Source organism: Vitis riparia, chromosome 14 (genome assembly GCF_004353265.1).
Source record: "Vitis riparia cultivar Riparia Gloire de Montpellier isolate 1030 chromosome 14, EGFV_Vit.rip_1.0, whole genome shotgun sequence".
NCBI lineage: Eukaryota > Viridiplantae > Streptophyta > Magnoliopsida > Vitales > Vitaceae > Vitis > Vitis riparia.
This window is the reverse complement of record NC_048444.1, coordinates 2,218,935-2,241,125: the sequence shown is the minus strand read 5'-3', so window position 1 is coordinate 2,241,125 and position 22,191 is coordinate 2,218,935. Positions and strand designations below refer to the sequence as shown.

At 36.9% G+C, this 22,191-nt stretch overlaps 3 protein-coding genes across 6 annotated transcripts; 2 read left to right on the top strand and 1 right to left on the bottom strand.

Annotated features, from left to right (window-relative positions):
* Positions 1-1,143: 1,143 nt before the first annotated feature.
* Positions 1,144-3,860, top strand: LOC117930089 (WAT1-related protein At3g28050-like). Its single transcript, XM_034850541.1, has 7 exons — positions 1,144-1,590; positions 1,710-1,775; positions 1,929-2,042; positions 2,639-2,882; positions 2,974-3,132; positions 3,224-3,375; positions 3,471-3,860. Exons 1-7 carry the CDS (start codon positions 1,400-1,402, stop codon positions 3,625-3,627), a joined length of 1,083 nt encoding a protein of 360 aa, XP_034706432.1. The 5' UTR covers positions 1,144-1,399; the 3' UTR covers positions 3,628-3,860.
* Positions 3,861-4,120: 260 nt separating this feature from the next.
* On the bottom strand, positions 4,121-12,457 carry LOC117930088 (protease Do-like 9). 3 transcript variants are annotated; one of them, XM_034850538.1, is made up of 10 exons: positions 11,787-12,457; positions 8,204-8,403; positions 7,568-7,748; positions 7,181-7,372; positions 6,592-6,824; positions 5,142-5,243; positions 4,922-4,972; positions 4,718-4,822; positions 4,483-4,625; positions 4,121-4,349 (listed from the first exon to the last, which is right to left on the bottom strand). In XM_034850538.1, exons 1-9 carry the CDS (start codon positions 12,361-12,363, stop codon positions 4,527-4,529), a joined length of 1,740 nt encoding a protein of 579 aa, XP_034706429.1. In that variant the 5' UTR covers positions 12,364-12,457; the 3' UTR covers positions 4,121-4,349; positions 4,483-4,526. The 3 variants fall into 3 exon arrangements, with proteins under 3 accessions (XP_034706429.1, XP_034706431.1, XP_034706428.1); XM_034850540.1 differs by having other exon boundaries at positions 4,508-4,625; XM_034850537.1 differs by having other exon boundaries at positions 4,121-4,625.
* Positions 12,458-17,226: 4,769 nt separating this feature from the next.
* On the top strand, positions 17,227-20,436 carry LOC117929448 (alpha-dioxygenase 1). 2 transcript variants are annotated; one of them, XM_034849721.1, is made up of 10 exons: positions 17,227-17,360; positions 17,474-17,737; positions 17,916-18,065; positions 18,170-18,303; positions 18,425-18,638; positions 18,732-18,874; positions 19,129-19,356; positions 19,439-19,641; positions 19,740-19,983; positions 20,078-20,436. In XM_034849721.1, the coding sequence occupies exons 1-10, from the start codon at positions 17,241-17,243 to the stop codon at positions 20,301-20,303; spliced, it is 1,926 nt and encodes a 641-aa protein (XP_034705612.1). In that variant the 5' UTR covers positions 17,227-17,240; the 3' UTR covers positions 20,304-20,436. The 2 variants fall into 2 exon arrangements, with proteins under 2 accessions (XP_034705612.1, XP_034705611.1); XM_034849720.1 differs by having other exon boundaries at positions 18,729-18,874.
* Positions 20,437-22,191: the final 1,755 nt, after the last annotated feature.

The window sequence follows — 22,191 nt, the reverse complement described above, 5'->3', positions numbered from 1 at the left end:
TTGGCCCTCCCGCAACCGCTTGGGCCTGTGCTCTTTCAGCAGACTGAGAAACGTGTGGGGGCTTCTTTGATGTTACATCTTTCCCCCATGGAGTAACATTTTGTAATTAGCAAGGATGTGGTAACAAGTTACAGTGGCCTCTACCAGATTGTTTGACTGAATAGTACTCCTAAGGTCACTATAGTAGGTCTGATGCACTTTTAGAAAGCGAACTTCTGGTTCCTCTTTGCCCTTTTCATTTGTGAAAACCCAATTCAGTGGAAATGAGAGTAGTGTTGCCCCTTCGAAATCCCACCCTCCCCATATAATAACACTTGGGTGGAGGTGGAGGCGGTGGAGGCGGTGGTGGTGTCACTCTCATCATCATAAAAAAAATGCCATGATATCCCATCTTATCACTGGGGAAAGCCATGATTATGCTGAGATAGAATAAGCAATTGTAGCCATTATCATTATTTAAAAGTTTTTTTTTTGCTTGTGTCAGCCAAAAGCAATAATTCACAATCCTAAGACAATTATGATTGGTTATTAGATTGTTAAACTTGTCCATCCAATTATCTCCTCAAAAAGGGTGGCTCTAGAAGATGAGCATCATAACCACTTGGTAAATTTGAGATGCTCAGTTGGTTCAATTAAGACCGAACACAGTTTTGAAGAGATCAAATACAGAAGGAAACAGAAATAGTTCATTTTTATCAGAATTGATGCTTGAGAAATATTCTCCCACTCTACTTGCCCATCAAAACCACCATAATTTTCCCCAACATCCTAATCCAACATGCAAAAACATCAGTCCTGTTGATCCCCAAAGCCTTCATCTCTGTTCTTTCCTTTCCTTGTCCTGGACCCAGAAGGATACAAAGTATAAAAGCAGATGCCATTGGAGAACCTGCCCCCATCCGAATCATCCAAAGCTTTTAAGAAATCAAGAATTGGCACACTTCAGTGGGGCCATGCATTGGCTTTTTTTTTTCTTTCCTGACCTTTCTTTGTCATCTTCTTCTCCTTCCATTTTCCTGTGGCGCGTGGGTAGTGTTATTGACAAAAGATGACAACGTGGGACCGTAACATGTTATTGTGATTGCATGAAGCGTGAAACCACTTTTCATTATTATTATATGTCACAGGGCAAATGACTTTTTCCACCATATTAAGCCACACCCAACCTCCTCCCTCTAGGATGTCCAAGTCAGCATTCACCCCCAAATGCCGGCCAACTTTTGTTGATGATCTCATATAGAGATCACAGAAAACCGTCGAACCCAATTGTGGATTTTGATGATCTTTCATAGAGATCACCGAAAGTTCAACTCCATGGTGGGTTAGCAGAGAAAATTCTTGAAACCCAACTGTGTTTTTGTACTCGAGAGAAAGAGAGAAAGAGAGAGCAGGAGAAGAGATGAGGAGGGGGGACTGGTACAGGGATGTGGTGTCATTTTCAGCGATGGTGGCTCTGGAGTGCACTAACGTGGGCCTGAACACGCTGTACAAGGCAGCCACCTTGAGGGGTTTGAACTACCATGTCTTTGTGGTCTATGCTTATGGTATTGCTGCGCTTGTTCTCCTTCCCTCACCCTTCATTACCCACAGGTCTCTCTCTTTCCCACTCACTTATTTTCTCGCAAATTTTTGCAAGTTTCCTGATTTTTTACAAGAATCCCAACAACATGCAACTACCAATTCAGAATTGTATCTACGATGTTTTGCAGGAGAGGAGTTCTTCCCCCACTGAGCTTCCCCGTTCTGTGTAAAATCTTTGTACTTGGATTAATTGGGTAAAGTCATATTATTTATTGTTGCGAATTTCAAAGCAATCCCATGAATTTGAAGGATAATTGAAAGATGCTTACAATGTTTTAGTGCGAAGAATGAGTGGAAAACCAGAAAAGATTAGGAACTAATTGTGTTTGGATGGTGGGGTTTTGCAGGTGTGCATCTCAGACAATGGGTTATAGAGGCATTAACATCAGTTCCCCAACTCTTGCTTCTGCCATCAGCAACCTCGTTCCAGCTTTTACTTTCATACTTGCAGTCATTTTCAGGTTCTGAACTTTACTCCTTCCCCTCGTGTAACTGCTTGGCTGCAGTTTTCAATTGAACTAAAAAGTATGTGTTGGGGTGAAACAATTCGCCCATATGGGTGACCCACCTTTGGCGTCAAATATCATAAAAGTCTTACTCAACCCTCAGACATCAATTGGTGGTTTTCAGACGAGATCATCAAATCCAATACAAGAGTATTCTTTTCACAAAGAAAAAAAAGGATATTTCTTTTAATACTTGTAGGATATATTCATATCACAATCTAGCTGACTGAATCCATTTTTGAGTTGCTCGAATACTTGATATTTAATGACTACACCATGAATTGAGGTCTCAAACTTTCCCCATTTTCTCCACCAGCATATGGAAAGTTGGATCATTATGGAAGGGCCCAGTTATTTGTCTTTTTCCTTAAACTAGAGTTTGTATTTTGCGTAACTTCATCATCTAGCCTGAAAATAACGCGAAGGACCTTGAACCACAAGTTATTTCAATAACCAAATGGCCGAATCATTGAAAATTTCTTTGTGAAATGACTGAATCTTGATTCTGAGCATCCAATGTTCTGATTCTGTTTTTATTTTATAACAAAAAGGATGGAAAAGCTAGCTTTGAGAAGCTCAAGCAGCCAGGCCAAAATCATTGGCACCATAGTATCAATATCAGGGGCATTTGTAGTGACTCTGTATAAGGGGCCCCCAATCATATTGACTCCATCTCCGTCCATTTCACTTCATCAACCTCCTCACCCTCTGCGTTCATCAGAATCAAGCTGGATTATTGGTGCCCTTTTCCTTTCAGTCGAGTATTTCCTGACTCCAGTTTGGTACATTGTTCAGGTATGATCCTCCTGCAATCCTCATAAAGAACTTCTGAAGTGATTTGAGAGTTGAGTCTTTCCAAATTTCAAACACGGTGATGTTTTTACAGGCACACATCATAAAGGAGTACCCCTCAGAACCAACTGTGGTCTTTTTCTACAACTTATTCGTGTCCCTTCTGGCGGCCATTGTTGGTTTGGTCACAGAACCAAACTCGAGTGTTTGGATAGTAAGGCCAAGAATAGCATTGGCTTCTATAGTGTGCTCGGTGAGAAACTAATGAACTACCACCACTGCAGTGTGATTGCCTAGATTGCTATACTGTTGTAGTCTAAATGTGGCTTTGTCTATCTGTTTAGGGCATTTTCGGGTCATTTTTAGGTAATACTATCCACACCTGGGCGATACGCATGAAGGGGCCAGTCTATGTAGCAATGTTCAAGCCATTAGCGATTATCATTGCAGTTACCATGGGTGTTGCGCTCCTCGGTGATTCTCTCTATCTTGGAAGGTACAAACCAAAGAATCTCCCTGCAGGTGGGGTAATGCTATAAGGGTTCCTTTTTTGGTTCATTTTGCCTATACTTTTCCTTGCCATTTTTGCAGTGTCATTGGCGCCACAATCATAACCATGGGGTTTTACACCGTGATGTGGGGGAAAGCACAGGAAGAGATGGTTGAGGACTGTACAGTCGGTAGCTTGGAATCACCATCTGCTCAAAAGGCTCCTCTATTGCAGAACTATAAAACGGAGGAAATTTAGAGCAAGTATGTGCAGATAATGCAATGTTAATACAAATGATTCCCTATTTACTTCTAAAAATGCACACAAGGCTTACAAAATCCAGCTGCTCAAAAGGGTTGGAATGTGTAATACATCATGTGTTATATGCAGTCACAAAGAAAATTATGCCATAATGTCTCCTGAACCAGCCCAAGTACCACACTAGGAATGGGACAGAAATGAGGAAAAAGTAACAAACCCGCTTGGAACTCCAGGTACTTCATCATATGAATTGAATTGGTGGGTTGGAATGCTTGTGTGCGCCACAAAGTGCTGGTTTTTACCCTTTTTCCAGCAAAGATGGTACAATACATCCCCAACTTGGGCTGAGAACACACGCATCCTCCACTGTATGACTCATCTATAAATGGTATAACATATGAGTTGAGATGTTCCTTCCGATGAGGTAGTAATCTAGATATGAATTGGGAATGTATATTTTTTTTCAGAAAAAAAAATGCTAATAATAAAGTGATAGGAAGATATCTCGAGTGACTGATAACACTGGAGCCGATAAACAAACTTCCCATTCATATTTGGCACTGTTACTAAGTGACTGATAACCTTGGAGATACAAAACACTAATTTCAGATGCAATTTCCTCATCACTTGCTTCCAACAAAATATGGGAAAGCAGCATCTCAGTCCCCATTGAGATGTGCCTAAGTATTACAGAACTATCCAAAACGCGACTCCGTAGCCTGCATCAACAAATGAAAATGCAGAAGATATCAACAAGCATCAACAGATTTCTGGCTTCCACAGCACTCAAGCGGGTGGAACTGCATTTTGTTACAGCACCCACAGTAGGAGGGAAGTGCGGAAGTTGATTACAGGGTTAGGCAAAAAACTGGCATACACTTCCACCAGATCTCTTTTCATGTCTTGAGATCATCTGACATAGCTGAAGGTATGCAATGTGTTGTTAAAATATCTAAAGTTGCTGCTTTGGCAGTTTTAGTTTGGAGGACCACTATCTGCATGAAAAGGAACAACACAAACTCAGCAAAGCTCGGAGATAGATAGATAGATAGAGAGAGAGAGAGAGAGAGAGAGAGAGAGAGAAAACCTGTTGATATTCCAGTTCGAATTTTAAAAATTCATCATCACAACTCTCAACCATGGTGGCCAGGCTCTTCAGATTCTTTACAGGCTTACCATTGAAAGAAAGAACCTATATTCACATGCCAAAAGAAAGAAAAGGGAAAAACTTTATTATGAAAGTAATTGGGCAATGTTAATCATCAAGTTTGTATTCAAAGCTTTTTCTGACCTGTGTATTGACAATTTCCTCATATCCAATATTAATGTCTGCCACAAGCACCTGTCACAAATTTAGACATAAGCTATTTATTGGGTTCAGGATCAGAAAACTTGAGGATTCATGTGGATGAATGTCATGAACGATACGAGGAAGATAAAATACAGACACTGAGTGCAGACTCTTATCCATCAATTTGACAGGAGAGAGAGAAAAAGAGAGAGAGAGAGACCTGAGCAACCACAACAAGTTGTTCATCGACGGATTGTGCCATTGAGTACAGATGCTTATCCAACAGCTTGACTGGAGCATCAAATTCATAATCCTTGCCGTACTATATATGAGTGCAAAAACAGAAGTTAAGAAGCAACAAAATCTAACACTTTGTTTACAAACTCAACCCTGAGTGGGTAGCTCCTAAAAAGTAGATACTAAGTTACATCATAGACATCAATTAAAGGCAGAAATCCTCCAAGAGGTCAACTGCTTGACATAATTAAGACATTATCCTATGTGGATAAAAATGATTCAATGAGCAAATCAAGCACAGAAGCATGAACCAACTCTCTAGCAGAAAAAATTTAAGGGGGGAAAAAGAAAAAGGCAAGACTCTAGCAGGTATAGCATCTAATATCTTATCGACATTCCTTATTGTAATTCTTAATGTGAAATAGAGTTTCCAAGATTTTTTATACACATGGTTGGGTAGGACACACATCCTGAAGAAAACTTTACATCCACAGGGCATTTGCTGTGCCATCTGTCCTGATAGCCCAAGAGAGAACTGGTTTGCCCATTTGAACCAAAAGGAAACCAACACAATATCAGCTTACTGTTCTACCATTTTACTCTGTGCATAATATTTTACCACAGAGTTGCACATCCATATGAGGAAGGGGAATTGCCACTTATCAAGCAGCAAAACAACAAATGGGCTAGGATTAAACTTGCTAGGCACAATTTCCTACTATTCATAAAAGCTCCTATTTATTATTGATATGTTAGAAGTGACGATCAGAGTTGAGTGGACCAAGAAGAGCTGTAGCATACTCTTGACAGTTGGAACAAGGTCTGGGTCAGAATAAGGACAGGTTGACGATAATACATGCATCCTCACAAATAAGAGCCCTTTTTTTTTTCCATATAGAATCAATATATTTTATATTCATTCCATGAGTCATTCACCAGTTGATGAAGTCCAGGCGGTCCTAGAATTGTATGGTTGAAAGGGACTTCATAGTGGTTATTTCTTCAACATGATATGGACTGACTGTGTCTTGGTGACCTCCTCAAGAAGGGGTTTATGGCTTGGATTGGGATAATGGAGTGTGGGGCTGGGATTTGGTTTGTTTTAGGTGTTTTCTTTACTGTGTTTTTTTCCCTTTTTTACCTTAATGATTCCTCATCCTTCTCCAAGTTTTAATCGATAATACTGTGGTCAGGACAGTCTGGTCTCAATAAAAGAAGTGGAAATAAAAGGTTGCCAGTCTTACAAAGAAATTACAAAGGACAGAAGAAGAGTAATACTCCAATCTAGAGAACTAAAAAATTCCTACAGTCAAAACAATATAATACAAGTTGAATCATCTCCACAACAGTGGACAAGTTAATGCAGATATAAAAATAAAAATTATATATGAATGCACACACATGTGGAGCAAAGACATGGTCAAAATGTGTACCTCAGAACGCAGATATGGAACAGATACTGCTGTAAAAACAAATCCACCAATAATGTAATAGGATGGAGGTCTGCCCTTGATGTGTGCAGCTATGAGCCGCTTGTGAATTGCAAGTTTTATGCAGAATTCAAGTATCTGTGAATTCCGGAGAACTTTAACTACAGCATTATCCCCCGTATACTTTTGAGAAACAAGGTAACTGAAACCAATGCGCTCTCCATGCCTAAATGGAACTGCAATTTTAATCCCAAAACAGAAAAAGTGAGTTGCTATTTTTTCCATTGCATTGTTTTCTAGGACAGTATTTTCTTGATTCTTCATTATGGAAGTCATGTTATGGTCACAATACAGCAAGATGGGAATAAAAAGTCCTTTAAGACAATGGTTTGGAAAACTACTTATTATGTAAGTACCCAAAAGGTAAAAATTATACAAGAAAATAAATAACAACGGCAATTTTTTTCAATCAATTTTTTTATGGGATGTTTATCAGTCATAATAATGAACAAAGAACAAGAAAGCTGAATGAACTAAAAACAATACCATAAATGATGGTGAAATGCATAAAAATGTGAAAGATTTTTGTTACCTGTTCCGTCATTGGCAATTTTAACCCCATCAAAGCTAAGAATAACATCAGATGGCTTCAGAACATGAGACTCAGGAGCTGTAGGCTCAATTCTTCTAATACGGACACCCTTCTGATCAGGTCCCATCCCCATTGACACACGCAGATCAGGATTTTCCATCTTCTGCCATTCAACCCCAAGAATTGGGAATCCTGTGATGTTACAAATGCCAAAACGAGTTTAAGCGTAGGCAGCAATTTCAAGCAATATGCAGAACACAAAATCTGTGTTGTCTCCATTTTGCAAATAGCCAACAAGAACACATTTAGATAATTATATAAAGAGAGTAACTCGTGAGAGTTAAAACAGACACAAACTGAAAAGCACAAGACTACACTCTGATGCACCTGTATATGCACCATTCTTCTCATAATCCCGGATGAAGTGCATAATAACTGGCGTTGGTATGACATAACCTATATTCTCTACATCTTCATGTTTAAGGGACTGAAATGCGATACCCACACATTTGCCTTTATCATTAATTGCAGGTCCACCAGAATTTCCAGAGTTTATTGCAGCATCTATCTGCAAAAGCAACTCATGAACAACAAGAATGTTTAAGACATAATTTTTTTCCTGTTAGATAGGCAAAGGAGTGTGTTTATATGTAACAAACATATGAAACCCTAGCAAAATGGGGGTAATGTGCAGGAACTATATAAGGTACATGCAAATACCAACTTGGTGTGTGTGTGAGAGAGAGAGAGCACTCATATGGAGACACATGCATGTAACATACATGACAACTAGCAAAAAGGGCATAATGTACAGGAAGCAGGAGGTATATAAGGTACACCCAAATACCAAATGTGTGTAAGAGAGAAAGGTTGGGTTAAGGGAGGGTGGGAGAGAAAAACTTAGGACTTAGTGATAAGAACCTCAAGCCATTCACAACCTATCAATGAAATCGAGAATTACAAGCAAGAAATGTCAAGACATTATGCTAACAACCAGGCTAAACATTATAAGGAATGGATAACCTGAAGACCAAGAAGCTCAGTTGAACCATGAACATAAGATAATATCTCCATGCGTGATACAACACCACTTGTGACAGAGATTGTGTCGCCCCCGATTGGGTAGCCTACAACTGTAACAGCATCTTGGAGTGCAGGCAAATCTCCAAATTCCACCGGCTTAACCCCATCCCAGAACTCATCATCATTGACAGTCAACAATGCTGTATAGATTAAAATAAAATAAAATAAAATAAAATAAAAGGAAATGATATCTTTCAGTTATGGAACTCATGACACATTAGATGGATTTTTTAGGTTTTCTTCAACTCATAGCAACAGTCCATATATTCAAACTACACAAGTAGATCAATGTTCATATTGCTTTCTTTATTAATTCAAGAAAATCATAGTAATTAGTTTTTTCCTTTTTCTTTTTTTTTTTTGGCATTTTTGCAACATCATTAAAAAAAGAAGAAGCTAATACTCCAAATAAGAAACCTATAAGTTTATGAAAAATAATACTTTGCCAAATGAGCACTCCAACACACATAATCACATGTTTTGTAATTTTCAAAAATCAAAAACATTTATGCATTGTATTATTAACAAGGACCAAAAAATTGAATTCTTAAATCTATCTCCAATATTTTTCATGTTTCTGTCATCCTCAAAAATGATATAACAGGATACATCTTTTTTTTTTTTTGATGAGTAAAAGCAATTGTATTAAGAAAGCCTGATGTACACCTTAAAGTATACACAATGTATGCAAGGCAACAAGGACAAAAAGAAAAGGCACAGGATACATCTTTTTGTCATAAAATATCTGATATTTCTTCTATTTTCATAATGTTATTGATATTTTCAATATTTTTGCTATTCCGTTCCTAACACTCCTTTTGGGGAAGAATTCACAAAATATATGTGTTACAAATTTCTATCATTTTTCTCAAAGTTTTCGTCCTTTCTTTTGAAATCTCCATCATCTCTCTTGATGTGCACTAATGGACATTGACCTGTTTTGTATCTTCTTTTCAACAGGGGACAAGATTTATAAAAGAACTCCCAAAAAGGTCATCACCCATGTACACAGGAGGTATACAAGCAGTAACCAAGGGGGAAAAGCAGGAAAATTAACCAACAGGTCCTTAGCTCAACTAAACTATCAATGAATTCATAAAAGAAACCCATTTCACCCTGGGCCCCCTTCCCCCACAAATAGAACAAAACAAAACCCAACAAAAAACAAAAGAATTGGCTGACCAAGCATTCAAAACATTTACAAACATGTTCTCTAGTTTAAACTCTAAATAGCTCCAAATTTTGAAAATTATGAGATTTGTCTACCTTCAAAAGCACCAAAATACATAAAGAGGGGTTGTACTCCATACATTCTTCAACCTTTACAATGGTCCTGTGCGAACTAGCCAAAGTTTCTTCCTTTTCCTTCCTATGTTGTTTGTAAAACAATTTGTAATTTAAGAAATGGATCTTTTATGAAATATTAGTGTTACACAAATTACAAATGGTTTTATACAACACAAAACAGATATTATTAGAAGAATATATATATGAATCCATCACAAGTTTGTGTTGTGTATGATACAATCGTGTTCTGTGAGGCTAACAAAGAGCACCTAATGCATTTGAGCTGGATTCTTTAGTGGTTTGAAGCAGCTTCAGGCTTAAGGATTAACTTGGACAAAAGTGAAATTATCCCAGTTGGTGTGGTGGAGGAGATTGAGGAGATGGCAGTGGAATTAGGATGTAGGGTGGGCTCTCTACCCTCTCATTACTTGGGCTTGCCATTAGGGGCTCCTAATAAAGCCACCTCAGTTTGGGATGGGGTGGAAGAGAAAGTGAGGAGGAGACTAGCGCGGTGGAAACGGCAATATATCTCAAAAGGGGGGGGAATCACTCTCATAAGAAGCGTGTTGGCTAGCATGCCAATCTATCACATGTCTTTGTTCCGAATGCCTAAGTCAGTGGCTAGGAGATTAGATAAAGTCCAAAGAGATTTCCTTTGGGGAGGGGGAAGTGTGGAAAGGAAAGCTCATCTTATCAAGTGGGAGGCGATTTGTGAGGATAAGAGCAAGGGAGGACTAGGCTTAAGGAAGCTAGTGCTCTTGAACAAAGCTTTGCTTGGTAAATGGATCTGGAGATTTGCTTATGATAAAGATGATCTTTGGAAGCAAGTGATAACAGCGAAATATGAGCAAGAGGGTCATGGTTGGAGAGCAAAGAGGGCTTATGGGGCTTTCGGCGTGGGGGTGTGGAAGGTAATATGGAAGGAAACTGATTAGTGCTGGGATAACATGGGGTTCATAGTTGGCAAGGGAAGCAAAATCAATTTTTGGACTGATGTGTGGTGTAAGGGTACAAGGCTGTCCCAAAATTTCCCCCATTTATTTGCTATGGCTGCTCATAGGAATGCGACGGTGGAGGAGATGTGGGATCAGAATTTTGGTCAAGGGGGGTGGAATCTAAGATTTTTGAGGGACTTTAATGATTGGGAGATGGATACGATAGAGAACTTGTTGCATGTTCTGAGGGATTACAAGCCTTCTATGGAGGAAGATGCAGTCTGTTGGAAGGGAGGAAGGAATGGCAAATTTAGGGTCAAAGAAGCCTATAGATTGGTGGCCAAACCCAATGATTTTGCTTTTCCCTCTAGATGCATTTGGGTGGATTCAGTTCCAACCAAGGTTGCTTTCTATGCTTGGGAGGCTACTTGGGGTAGGGTGCTCACTCTTGATAGACTTCAGAAAAGAGGATGGCAGCTTCCTAATCGTTGTTCTCTATGTGGTTGTGAAGAAGAAACTGTAAATCATATTTTTATTCATTGTATAGTGGTCAGAGTTCTGTGGGATATTGTTCTTGGATTATCAGGTGTGCAGTGGGTCTTTCCAGAAACTGTAAAGGAGGTCTTAACTAGCTGGAGGGGCCCTTTTGTGGGAAAGAAAAGAAAAAAGATATGGAAATCCATTCCGTTGTGTATTTTTTGGACGGTTTGGAAGGAAAGAAATTGGCTAGCTTTTAGGGGGGGAGTGTTAGATATCCAAAAGCTTAAGAATTCTTTTGTTTGTAGTTTGTGGAGCTGGGCTAGATTGTATATTGGTGAGGAGCGTATGTCCCTTATAGGGTTTTTGGAATGGTTGGCGTCCAACTAAAGGGTGGTGAGCCTTGTTGTTTTTTTTGGTTTTGAGAGGGGGTTGTTGCTTTGTATACCCCCCGTATACTTGTAACTTTCCGCCTCTCCATTAATATATTTTGCTTTACTTATCAAAAAAAGTTTGTGCTGTGTAAGACTACGATTGTGTTCATCCTCGCTTGTTAGGGAGCTCATCCACAGAAACTAGCATTACCCTAGATTCAACCTACACGACCAAATGTGTTATCAATATCTTCTCTACTCTAATAATTGGCATTTTGTTCTCATTCAAGCGCAATAAAATCATATCAATCTGCTTAGAAATGCTCAAGAATGATCCCAAAACCAAATCATTGTTCCTCCCACCAAAGAATCAGAAGATATAACCCATAAGTACAAAGATGTAAAAGTACCCATATAAGAAAACATCCCAAAACAAAGAAAGACACTAACCGATATCACACTCAGTCCCAATAGCTAGCACAGTAGCCAAGTATTTGGTATCTGAGCCGCGTTTCTTGAGCTTCACCTGCGTATGATGCTCAACCGAATGAGCATTCGTCAACACCCTCCTTCCCTCAATGATAAACCCACTGCTACTCGAACTGTATTGCCGCTTCCGCTGCCATGGCAGCGAGAAATTCGGCTCCGTGTGCACGCAAAACACCTTCACCACCGCGTCCATAGATGGCACCACCCTCACAACACTCTCCCACCTGGGCGGCGCCTCCGGAACAACCACAGCACCCACATGCCTCGCGTCACCGTTGCTTGATTCCACGAACCGGGAGCTCCGACGTTCGGGGGACTTCTCGACATGATTACCGATCTTCCTGGGCCTGCCCCGACCCCGGCGAGCGGACGGGGGGCTGCCTTCAGTGAGTTCCACGGCGGAGGCAGATACAACGTCGTTGGCAGCAGCGGTGGCTGTGGCGGTGGTGCTGGGTCCAGGGTTCGTGAATTGGAAGTCCATGGGTTCTGTCTTTGGGGCTTTAGGTTTGCGACCTCGCTTCCTCTTTGGCTCTCCCATTCCCAGAAAGCCACAACTGTGAAGACTCGATTTTTAGGGTTTTAATTCTTCGTAATGACACGGAAACGGAGCTCTGCATCAGAGCTGAACCCAAAATGGTGAGTTTACGTCTTCATGTTAGGGTTATGAGTTTGGGCCGGAAACGATTCGACTTCTTGGGCTGGGCCTCAACTTCATTCTATTTTCCAAAAAATTTAATTCACATTTTAAGAATATTTTTCAAAAATGGACATCATCGTAATAAATCCTTAAACCAAAGACAAAATGGCCTATGGAAAATCAAAGACCCCGAAAAAGGGCCTAGAAGCCCAAATCCTGCCCAGATCTGATCCGAATTTTCTTTTGGGCCTACCGAGAAGGGCCCATTTCATTTGCCATAAAATGAATGGATATTCATTTCTTTCTTATCTCAACAATTTTTTCATGAAGAAACCATTTGAATGTATATTTATTTATCTCAGAAGAATTTATTTTTAAATTTTAATTTTAATTTTCTTTGTTAATATTCCTAGCTGTTTTGAAGCATTAGACACTTAAAAATTGACTGGTTGATACTTGCAAAGAAGAAATAATTGAAAAAACTTGGTCACAGGCACTCATGATAGAAGCAAGAAATCAAATTAATACTCTTGGAGGTGTTCTAAATTTTGAAAGAAAAAAAAAATGCAAATTTGAAAACATATTTGAATATTTTTTTTGGCAAGTTTTATAAAATGTAAAAATATTAGTTTTTTTTTAAATATAGAAAAAAAAAAGTTTTCAAGTACTCATATAAAAGTAATTACAAAATATGAACTTTTTAAAAATAATTCAAGTTTTATGTACTTATTGGTTAAAAGTAGTACCTAAGATGATTAAAGATAGTACATGTATCATTAAAAAGAAGTATTTGAATGATCAAAGATAATATTTTTGACTTAAAAAAAAATGTATGAAATGTTAATTATTTTTAGATAACCGTTTAAAATTTGAATTTTATAAATTTGGATTCTTATTTTATTGTTGTTGTTTCTTTTATTTTATTTTTTCTTATAAGGGCATATGAAAACACGCTTTTCCCAAATATATATATATATATATATATATATAGAAAATTATGAATATCATCATATTGGATGTTAAACTTTTCAAATATATATGTAACCTTCACAATTATTGTAAAAACATTTAGTATAGTAATAATGATTGCAATCCTCTAATACGACTAAGATTACTGAAATTTACAACTTAAAAGTTATTGAAATTTACAACTTAAAAGTTATAAATCTTCAATCTAATATTGCAATTCCTATGGGATCATCTAAACCACCATTCTATAAGGCCGTTTATTCTTTTTTTTTTCTTTTTTTTTGGGTTTAGGAAACATATCCATTTGGGATTCATAGATTAGATTTTAATAACCCTTGGTCAAACCACATTGTCACATTTAAAGACAATACAAAAAGGAAAATCATTATCAAAAGTAATATCGGGAATGATGTTTATTCTTGAAAATGTCATTCTTATTGATAGTCAACTGTGTGATAAAAGTTTTTTTAAGTCGTTTTTGAATGATAAAATCACTTTCATGAATCATGGAAATAAAAATACTTATACAATTGATATTAAAAAACATACAATTATGATAACCATTTTTTCAAGCATAATGAAAGTTGGTTAGTATAGAAGGTTAGGATATGTAAACACGAACTTCATCCCACAACTCAAAAACTATGAACTTGTAAAATATCTTTTCATAATTATTTTTAAAAATGATTGGTTTGTAATGTATGTCAAATGGGGAAATAAATAAAAAGTATTTTTAAAAAACAAAAATACTATTTTTATATCAAAGCATTTAGAATTCTTTCATATGGATTTGTTTGTTTCTTCTAGAACTTCTAGTTTTAAAGGAAAATACTATAAATATGTTATTATGGATGATTTATCTGGATTTGCTTGAGTTTATTTCTTAAGTCAAAAGAATGAAGTCTTTTTTAAAAAAAAAATCACAAAAAGATTTAAAATGAATATATATAGAACACCTCAACAAAATGAGGTTATTTGAAAGGAAAATATCGAACTTTATAAGAAATGACATGAACAATATTTAATGAAAATAATTTGTTTAACCTAAGTAGTTAACATTGCTTATTATGTTTTAAATCATGTTTTAATAAGGTTCATTTTTAAGAAAATCTACAATGAAATTCAGAAAAATAAAAAACCTAATATTAGCTATTTCATAGTCTTTGAGTATAAATTTTTTATCTTAAACACAAAAAATAAATTGAATAATAAAATTTTTCTTGGTTATTCAATTACAGCAAAACTTTTTGAGTGTTTAACGAGAGAAGCCTTGTAATTAGGGAATCTATCTAGGTGGTTGTTTTTTTTTTCTTATGAATTTAACCATTTTCTTCAAAAAAAAATAAAAAATAAAAAGTGTCAAGATTGATGATGAAGTATGTTTGGAAGAGAGCTTAAACAAATTGAAGATCAGAGAGGCTCATCAACCTTGAGAGATCAATAGAGAATATTGAGATAAAAAAGGAGAGATCACTACCGGCTCTTCTACCACTTCAAGGAGAATGACCAAGTCAAGAACTTTTCGCTATGAGTAGAAATTTGTCCCTAATCATCTATAAGAACAAATTATAGGTAATCAATATTTTAATAGAATGAAATCTATATTTTTACTTAAAAATCTTTACAATAATCTTGTTTTTCTTTCACATATTGAACCTAAAAATATACATGAAGTGGAAAATGATGAATTTTAGATAATGGCAACGCAAGAGGAATTAAGTCAATTTTAAAAAAATAAGTATAAGAATTAGTGTCTAGACCTAATAATCAATTATTAATTGAAAATAAATAGCTTTTCAGAAATAGAATATTGGATGAAAACCGCGTAATACTAAGAAACAAAGTAAGACTAATAATCCAAAGTTTCAAACAAGAAAAATGAATTGATTATGAAATAAGTTCGATCTTGATAGGTTAGAAGTCATTATAATACTATTACCTTTTGTATATAATAAAGGTATTATCTTGTATCAAATTGATGTCAGGAGTGAATTTTTAAATGAGTACATGATGGAGGCAAATGATAAAAGGACAAATTATGGGCTTGTCATTTCAAATTTAAGGATATTTTAATCATAATTTAATTATAATCTCAAAATATTTTGTATATGATGAGTTAGGTGGTGCTATAATATTTTACATGTGATGGGTTAGTTGGTGCAATAATATTTTATATGTGATGAGTTAGTTGGTGCTATAAAAAATTCTTCTATTTTGTTTAAACTATTTTAATAATTAAAGTAGGAGGAAATATTTTATATATGATGAGTTCTATTTTTTATTAGACTATGTTAATAATTAAATTTTCTATTTTTGTTCAGACTGGGTTAACAATTAAAATATGTGAGAATATTTTATATATAATGAGTTTCCTTTTTTTTATTTAATCTATTTTAATAATTAAAGTAAAACTTAAATGGGGGTATTGAGGGTTGAATAAATTACCCTTAATAAGAGAGAAAATTATCTCTTATTTTTAATATAATATTAACATATATTAATTTGAAGAAAAAATTGAGCATGATATGTATGTTATTGGATTGTGAAGCGTGAATCAATTTTATTACGTTTCATTCAGGATGTTAGGAGTCGAGTTGTATAGTCAACTTGTGGGGTTAAGCTTCATCATTATAAATTTTTATTTTTATTTTTTATTAATGGATTGTTGAGTATTGGTATACTCGACTTAGGATGATATTGATGGTTGAATCATATTAAATATTTTATTTTTATTTTTATTTTCTGCTCATGTGTGATTGGTTTGAATATTGACATATGTATGAACAAATGAATATGCCCATTATGTCATTTAAAATGCCTTGAAAATCTCCATGCATCCAACTACAATCCGGGCATGGAACTAAATTAAAAAACCATCAATAATTATCAACAAGAGGACGAAAGAAAAATAATTAAAAACTAGAAATGACATGAGAAATGATCTATTCGATTAAAATTTATATTATCTTTGTTTTAGTTGGTTGTAAATTGAACAAGAAAACAAAGACTGAAAGACAAGAACATGGAGTGGAGAGACGACCACATGCCCGGCATGATGACAGGACCAATTAAAAATGCCAGCCAGGAAAGGCAGACAACACGCGCGCTTCTCTCCGGTCCTGAGTTTTATAAGCGTAATCTCTTCCGTGTTTGTCGGATTCCTAATTCTAAACTATTGCAACATATTGGAGAAGAGAGAAAAACAAAGGCAACAGTATAATATACAAAGGTAACACATTTGTCCAACGTTTTTAGAATGGCAAAGAGGTGGGTTCTCCATCAAAGAGAAGAATTCAAAATGGGCGGCAAGGGGAATTGACCCAGCCCATTCGGGCACCCAGATTTTGATATTTTGAAACATGGAATATGAAAAGTGAAACAGAAAAGCACATGGTTTCTAGCGAAGAATAATTGCCTTGAAATGGTCGTCAATGTCACCCTATGTTTATCATGTTTCTAGTAGTATATCCAGCCACTTCATCTTGATAAAAGTCTATTTCATTTCAACCAATGAAAAATTAATAGTCATGGAGCCTTCTTATTTAACTAGGGTTCTTGCAATAATCATTGTTATCTTTGCTTTTTTGATCTGATCGACCAGTTCATCTTAAAAACCAATGACTTGTTAAAAACATGCACGCATCTAAGTGAATGGTTTTTAAGATGAATTTGGCCACTAGATTAATTAATCGTCACAAGTTTCTCACTTTTCTTGTTTTTTATTGTTGAACTACCCGCTTGGGCCTATTATATATATGCATATGCTTATTGGGTCGTGTATATTTATTCTTCAAAATAAGAGACTGACTATGTTCAAAAGAATGGCGTCCCTCGTATCCCTCTTGACGGCCCCTCTGCATCATTTCATTCATGATGAGTTTCATGAAGTTGTAGCAAGAATGACTCTCATAGATCGTTTTCTCTTCCTTGTAAAGCCCCAGCCACCTCAGTTTCTACACACCTCGAGTTCTTGTTCACTATAAGCTTTTTGTTTTTCCAATTATCATGTGGCGTCATTAATTTCTTTAATGTTTTCATGCAGATCATGCACTCCATTGATAAGTTGGGCATATGGCATCGGTTACCTGTGTTCTTGGGTCTTATTTATCTGGCAATTCGTCGACACCTTCATGAGCAGTACAACTTGTTTAACGTTGGAAGCACCCCAACAGGTGTTCGCTATAACCCAGTCGACTATCCTTATAGGACGGCGGATGGGGAATATAACGATCCCTTCAATGAAGGTGCAGGCAGCCAAGGGACTTTCTTTGGCAGGAACATCCTCCCTGTTGATCAGAAAGATAAGGTACTACTTAATTAGTTTCTGATCCTCTATTTTGAGGATCAGCTTCAACACCGAAAGTTCACTAAAATGTTAGAAGTAACGATAGCAATGAATAAATGTGCAGTGTATGGCCTGTAATCTTGTAGTGGTCTTTTTCTTAATTTTGATGATCTGATTGTAATTCAATGCATTCATATAGCTAAAGAAGCCGGATCCAATGGTGGTGGCCACAAAACTTCTGGCGCGGAGAGATTTCACTGACACGGGAAAGCAGTTCAACATGATAGCAGCGTCTTGGATTCAGTTCATGATACATGATTGGATTGATCACATGGAGGATACCCAGCAGGTCTTGCCATTTAAGATCAACTTCTTACTTGAAATAGAATTTAATTTAATATTCAAGAATGAGATTTTAATAATTATGAATCTATGGTCTGAATATCTTTGTAGATTGAGCTGACTGCGCCTAGAGAAGTAGCAAACCAATGCCCCCTCAAATCTTTCAAGTTCTACAAGACAAAAGAGGTTGCAACTGGGTTCTATGATATCAAAAGTGGTTCATTGAACATTCGAACACCTTGGTGGTAAGAACTACAAACTGATTTCAACTAGGTCATTATATATATGCAACATGGATATGCCTGATTTTGAACATCTTTATTACTAATTTGATCACATAATGGTGGTGTATATATAAATATGAAGGGATGGAAGCGCGATATATGGGAGCAATGAGAAGCAGTTGCAGAGAGTAAGGACTTTCAAAGACGGGAAGCTCAAGATATCAGAAGATGGGCTTCTTCTCCATGACCAAGATATGATTCCGGTGAGCGGAGATGTTCGCAACAGTTGGGCTGGCGTATCAACACTGCAGGCTCTCTTCGTCAAAGAGCACAATGCAGTTTGTGATGCCCTCAAGGTGATAATATATAATTGCTAATATGCCCTCAAAGTGTCATATTATAAATGATTAAATTAAAACTTTGATTTTGGTTTTGTGATGTTTCAGAAGGAATATAGACATATGAACGATGAAGAACTGTATCATCGTGCAAGGCTGGTGACTTCTGCTGTAATTGCAAAAATTCATACCATAGATTGGACTGTGGAGCTTCTCAAAACCGATACACTACTTGCAGGAATGCGCGCCAATTGGTAAATATTACATTTTCTCAAGAATCTAGCTAGCTAGGTTACTCAATTCAATGGATTTGAAAAAACCAGAAGCATGAAAGTACTATATGGTATAACCTTTATGTCCAAAACCTCTACGTGTGAAAATGTTTTACAACCAGTTCAATTGTAGATTAAAACTTGAGAGCTAAGAGCTAAAACACAAGATGCATATCATGTAGCTGTTTTCAGTTTGAGTAGAAGAGATTTGAGAATCTGGGTTGTTTAATTTTCAGGTATGGACTGCTGGGAAAGAAATTCAAGGACACATTTGGGCATGTTGGGGGAACCATCTTGGGAGGGCTTGTGGGCCAAAAGAAACCCAACAACCATGGGGTCCCATATTCATTGACTGAGGAGTTTACCACCGTTTATAGGATGCACGAGCTCCTTCCTGATCACCTTCTTCTCAGAGACATCTCTGCTGCCCCTGGACTCAACAAATCGCCACCCTTGGTCAAAAAGTAGAAATCTGTTTGAACTACTCTTGTAAATTTCTGCTTTTATGATTGGGTTTATGACCAGTGTATGTAAACAAATATGTAGGGTTTCTATGCCGAATCTGATTGGTCATGAGGGAGAGAAGGCCTTATCAGAAATTGGGTTTGCAAGGCAAATGGTTTCAATGGGCCACCAAGCAAGTGGGGCACTTCAGCTTTGGAACTATCCGGTGTGGCTCAGGGACCTCATTCCACAAGATGTGGATGGCAAAGATAGATCTGATCACGTTGACCTTCCAGCTCTTGAAAGTAAGTCGAGCTTAAATTTGAACCCTCCTTAATTAATTAAAGTGTGAACACCATATAGTGATAGGGGAATAACCCATTTGAGTGATGATGGTTTGCAGTATACAGAGACAGGGAGAGGAAAGTTGCAAGGTACAATCAGTTCAGGAGGGCCCTACTATTGATCCCCATCTCTAAATGGGAAGATCTGACGGACGATAGCGAAACGATTAATATTCTTAGAGAACTGTACGGTGATGATGTTGAAGAGCTTGACACTCATGTGGGCCTCATGGCAGAGAAGAAGATCAAGGGTTTTGCTATAAGTGAAACAGCCTTTGTCATATTCATCGTCATGGCGTCCAGGTAAACAAAACAAAATAATGGAATATTAAAATAGACCTTTAATTGAATTGGTTATTGACCGTATTTGGTGGGTTTGGCCATGCATGGAATGCAGGAGGCTAGGGGCAGACAGGTTCTTCACAAGCAATTTCAACGAGGAGACATACACAAAGAAGGGACTTGAATGGGTGAACACCACGGAGAGTCTGAAAGATGTGTTGGATCGGCATTACCCAGAGATGACAGAGAAATGGATGAACTCAAGCAGTGCATTCTCAGTGTGGGACTCTGCTCCAAATGCTCATAATCCTGTCCCACTCTATCTTCGTGTTCCCCATTGATCACCACTGAACCATCATGCATTCACCACACTGCATCACTGGTGCTACGATATATTGTATCTAATTAAATAAATGGAAAAAGTGTTGTTCGTTGATTTCTATGTTATATAAATATAGTTTAACTTAGGAAGAAGTCAATAAATTAGGCAATTCAATAGTGTCAACTAGGCATCCTATCTAAGTAGAGTCCAACTAATTGAAGGTTGAATTTATACATGTATCTAATATTGAACTTGTCATGGAAGTTGTTGAGGTGCATTTCACGTGCCGAGTCATACCAAACTTTACCAATAATTTGAACCATATCTACTTAGGTTGATAGAGGATGTCTTCACCGACCATCACAAATTAAGAAAAAAAAGTCTTCCCCCATTGATCTTCAAGGAGGTGATGCTAGGATGAAGAGGTTTTCACTTGGGTAAGATGAAAAAGAGATTTTAGGGTTTTTATTAATTTAAGTGGGATGAAAAGGTTTTCAATTGAGTGGGATAAAGAAAGGTTTTCATGTGGGCTTTTCTGGCCTTTTTTTGGTTGATTTGATTGTTTGCATCAACCTTGTTAAGGGCGAAAAGGAAAGGTAAGGGTATTTACTATGCTTGAGCTCTTGTTGAGGTTTTCTTTGCCAATTGGGCTCAAAGCTAGAATGCTCATAAGTTTGGTTACTAAATTTTCAATAGAACCTAATTTCAACTTGAAAAAAATAATTCTTCCTATGGACAAATTCTCTTCTACATGTTCATTTTTTCCAAGTATGGAATATTCCTCTAACCATAAGCTACCACCCAATCATTGTGGTGTGAGATTTCTTACATTAATCAAATTAAGGTTAACTAGCAAAGCTTTATAAAAGTTATGTCAAACCTTGGGTTGTCATTAAGGCTATGCTATATAATTATCACTTACTATAAGGTTATTGTTGGTAGATCAGAGGTTGGCTACGTCCATTAACTCCCCTTATGTTCAAATGTTATGGGCATTTGGGTGAATGCACCATAAGGATATGGTATTCGCCTTTGCTAATAACAATTACTTTTAGAAGAGTTGACAACTTTCAAGGCCCTACAACTAGTATCAGAGCCAAAGTCACAAGTTCAAACCCTAGGGGTGTCACTAGGGGGAGATTGTTGGCAAATTAGAGGTTGGTCGCGTTTATCAACTTCCTTTGTGTTTGAATGTCGTGGGAGCTAGAGTGAATACACTATAAGGTTAAAGTATGTGCTTTTTCTGACAACAATTGCTTTTAAGAGAGTTGGTAATGTCTGAGGTGCTATAGTTATGCTTAACAAAGTCTTGCAATTAATGCTCTACAAGATAAAGGCTTACCATTATGGTTGTGCTAAATAGTGGCTTTCCATTGAGGCGTGCTAAAAAAAGGCTTGTCATTGAGGTTATGCATAATAGATGATTGCCATTTAGGTTGTGATAGAACAAAGGCTATGAATAATTAAGGAAAATACCCAAAAGGGGGGGGGGGGGGGGGTGAATTGGGTTTTTCAAAATCTTTTTCCACACAATAATATATGCACAAAATAAATAAAGGAAAGAGATAAAGTTAGATAATTTAAACTCGGGTTTATAGTGGTTCGGCACTCCCTTGCCTACGTCCACTCTCCTCAATGTCCTAACCGAGTGAAGGTTCCACTAACTTGAAGCTTCAATCAAGCTTTCAATCTTCTTACACTTGGATTCCGGCTCCAATGGGCTCTTACACGATCTTTTTAAGATTTGAACCACTTGAAGGCTTTCACACTCAGTTTACACAAAGATGAAACTCTCAACCTAGCTTAAGGATGACTCAAGTACAAGAGAAAGCTAGGATGATTTACAAGAGTGCACTAAGAGTATGCAAGTGATGGTTTTATGCACTAAGAAAGAAATGTGAGTTTTT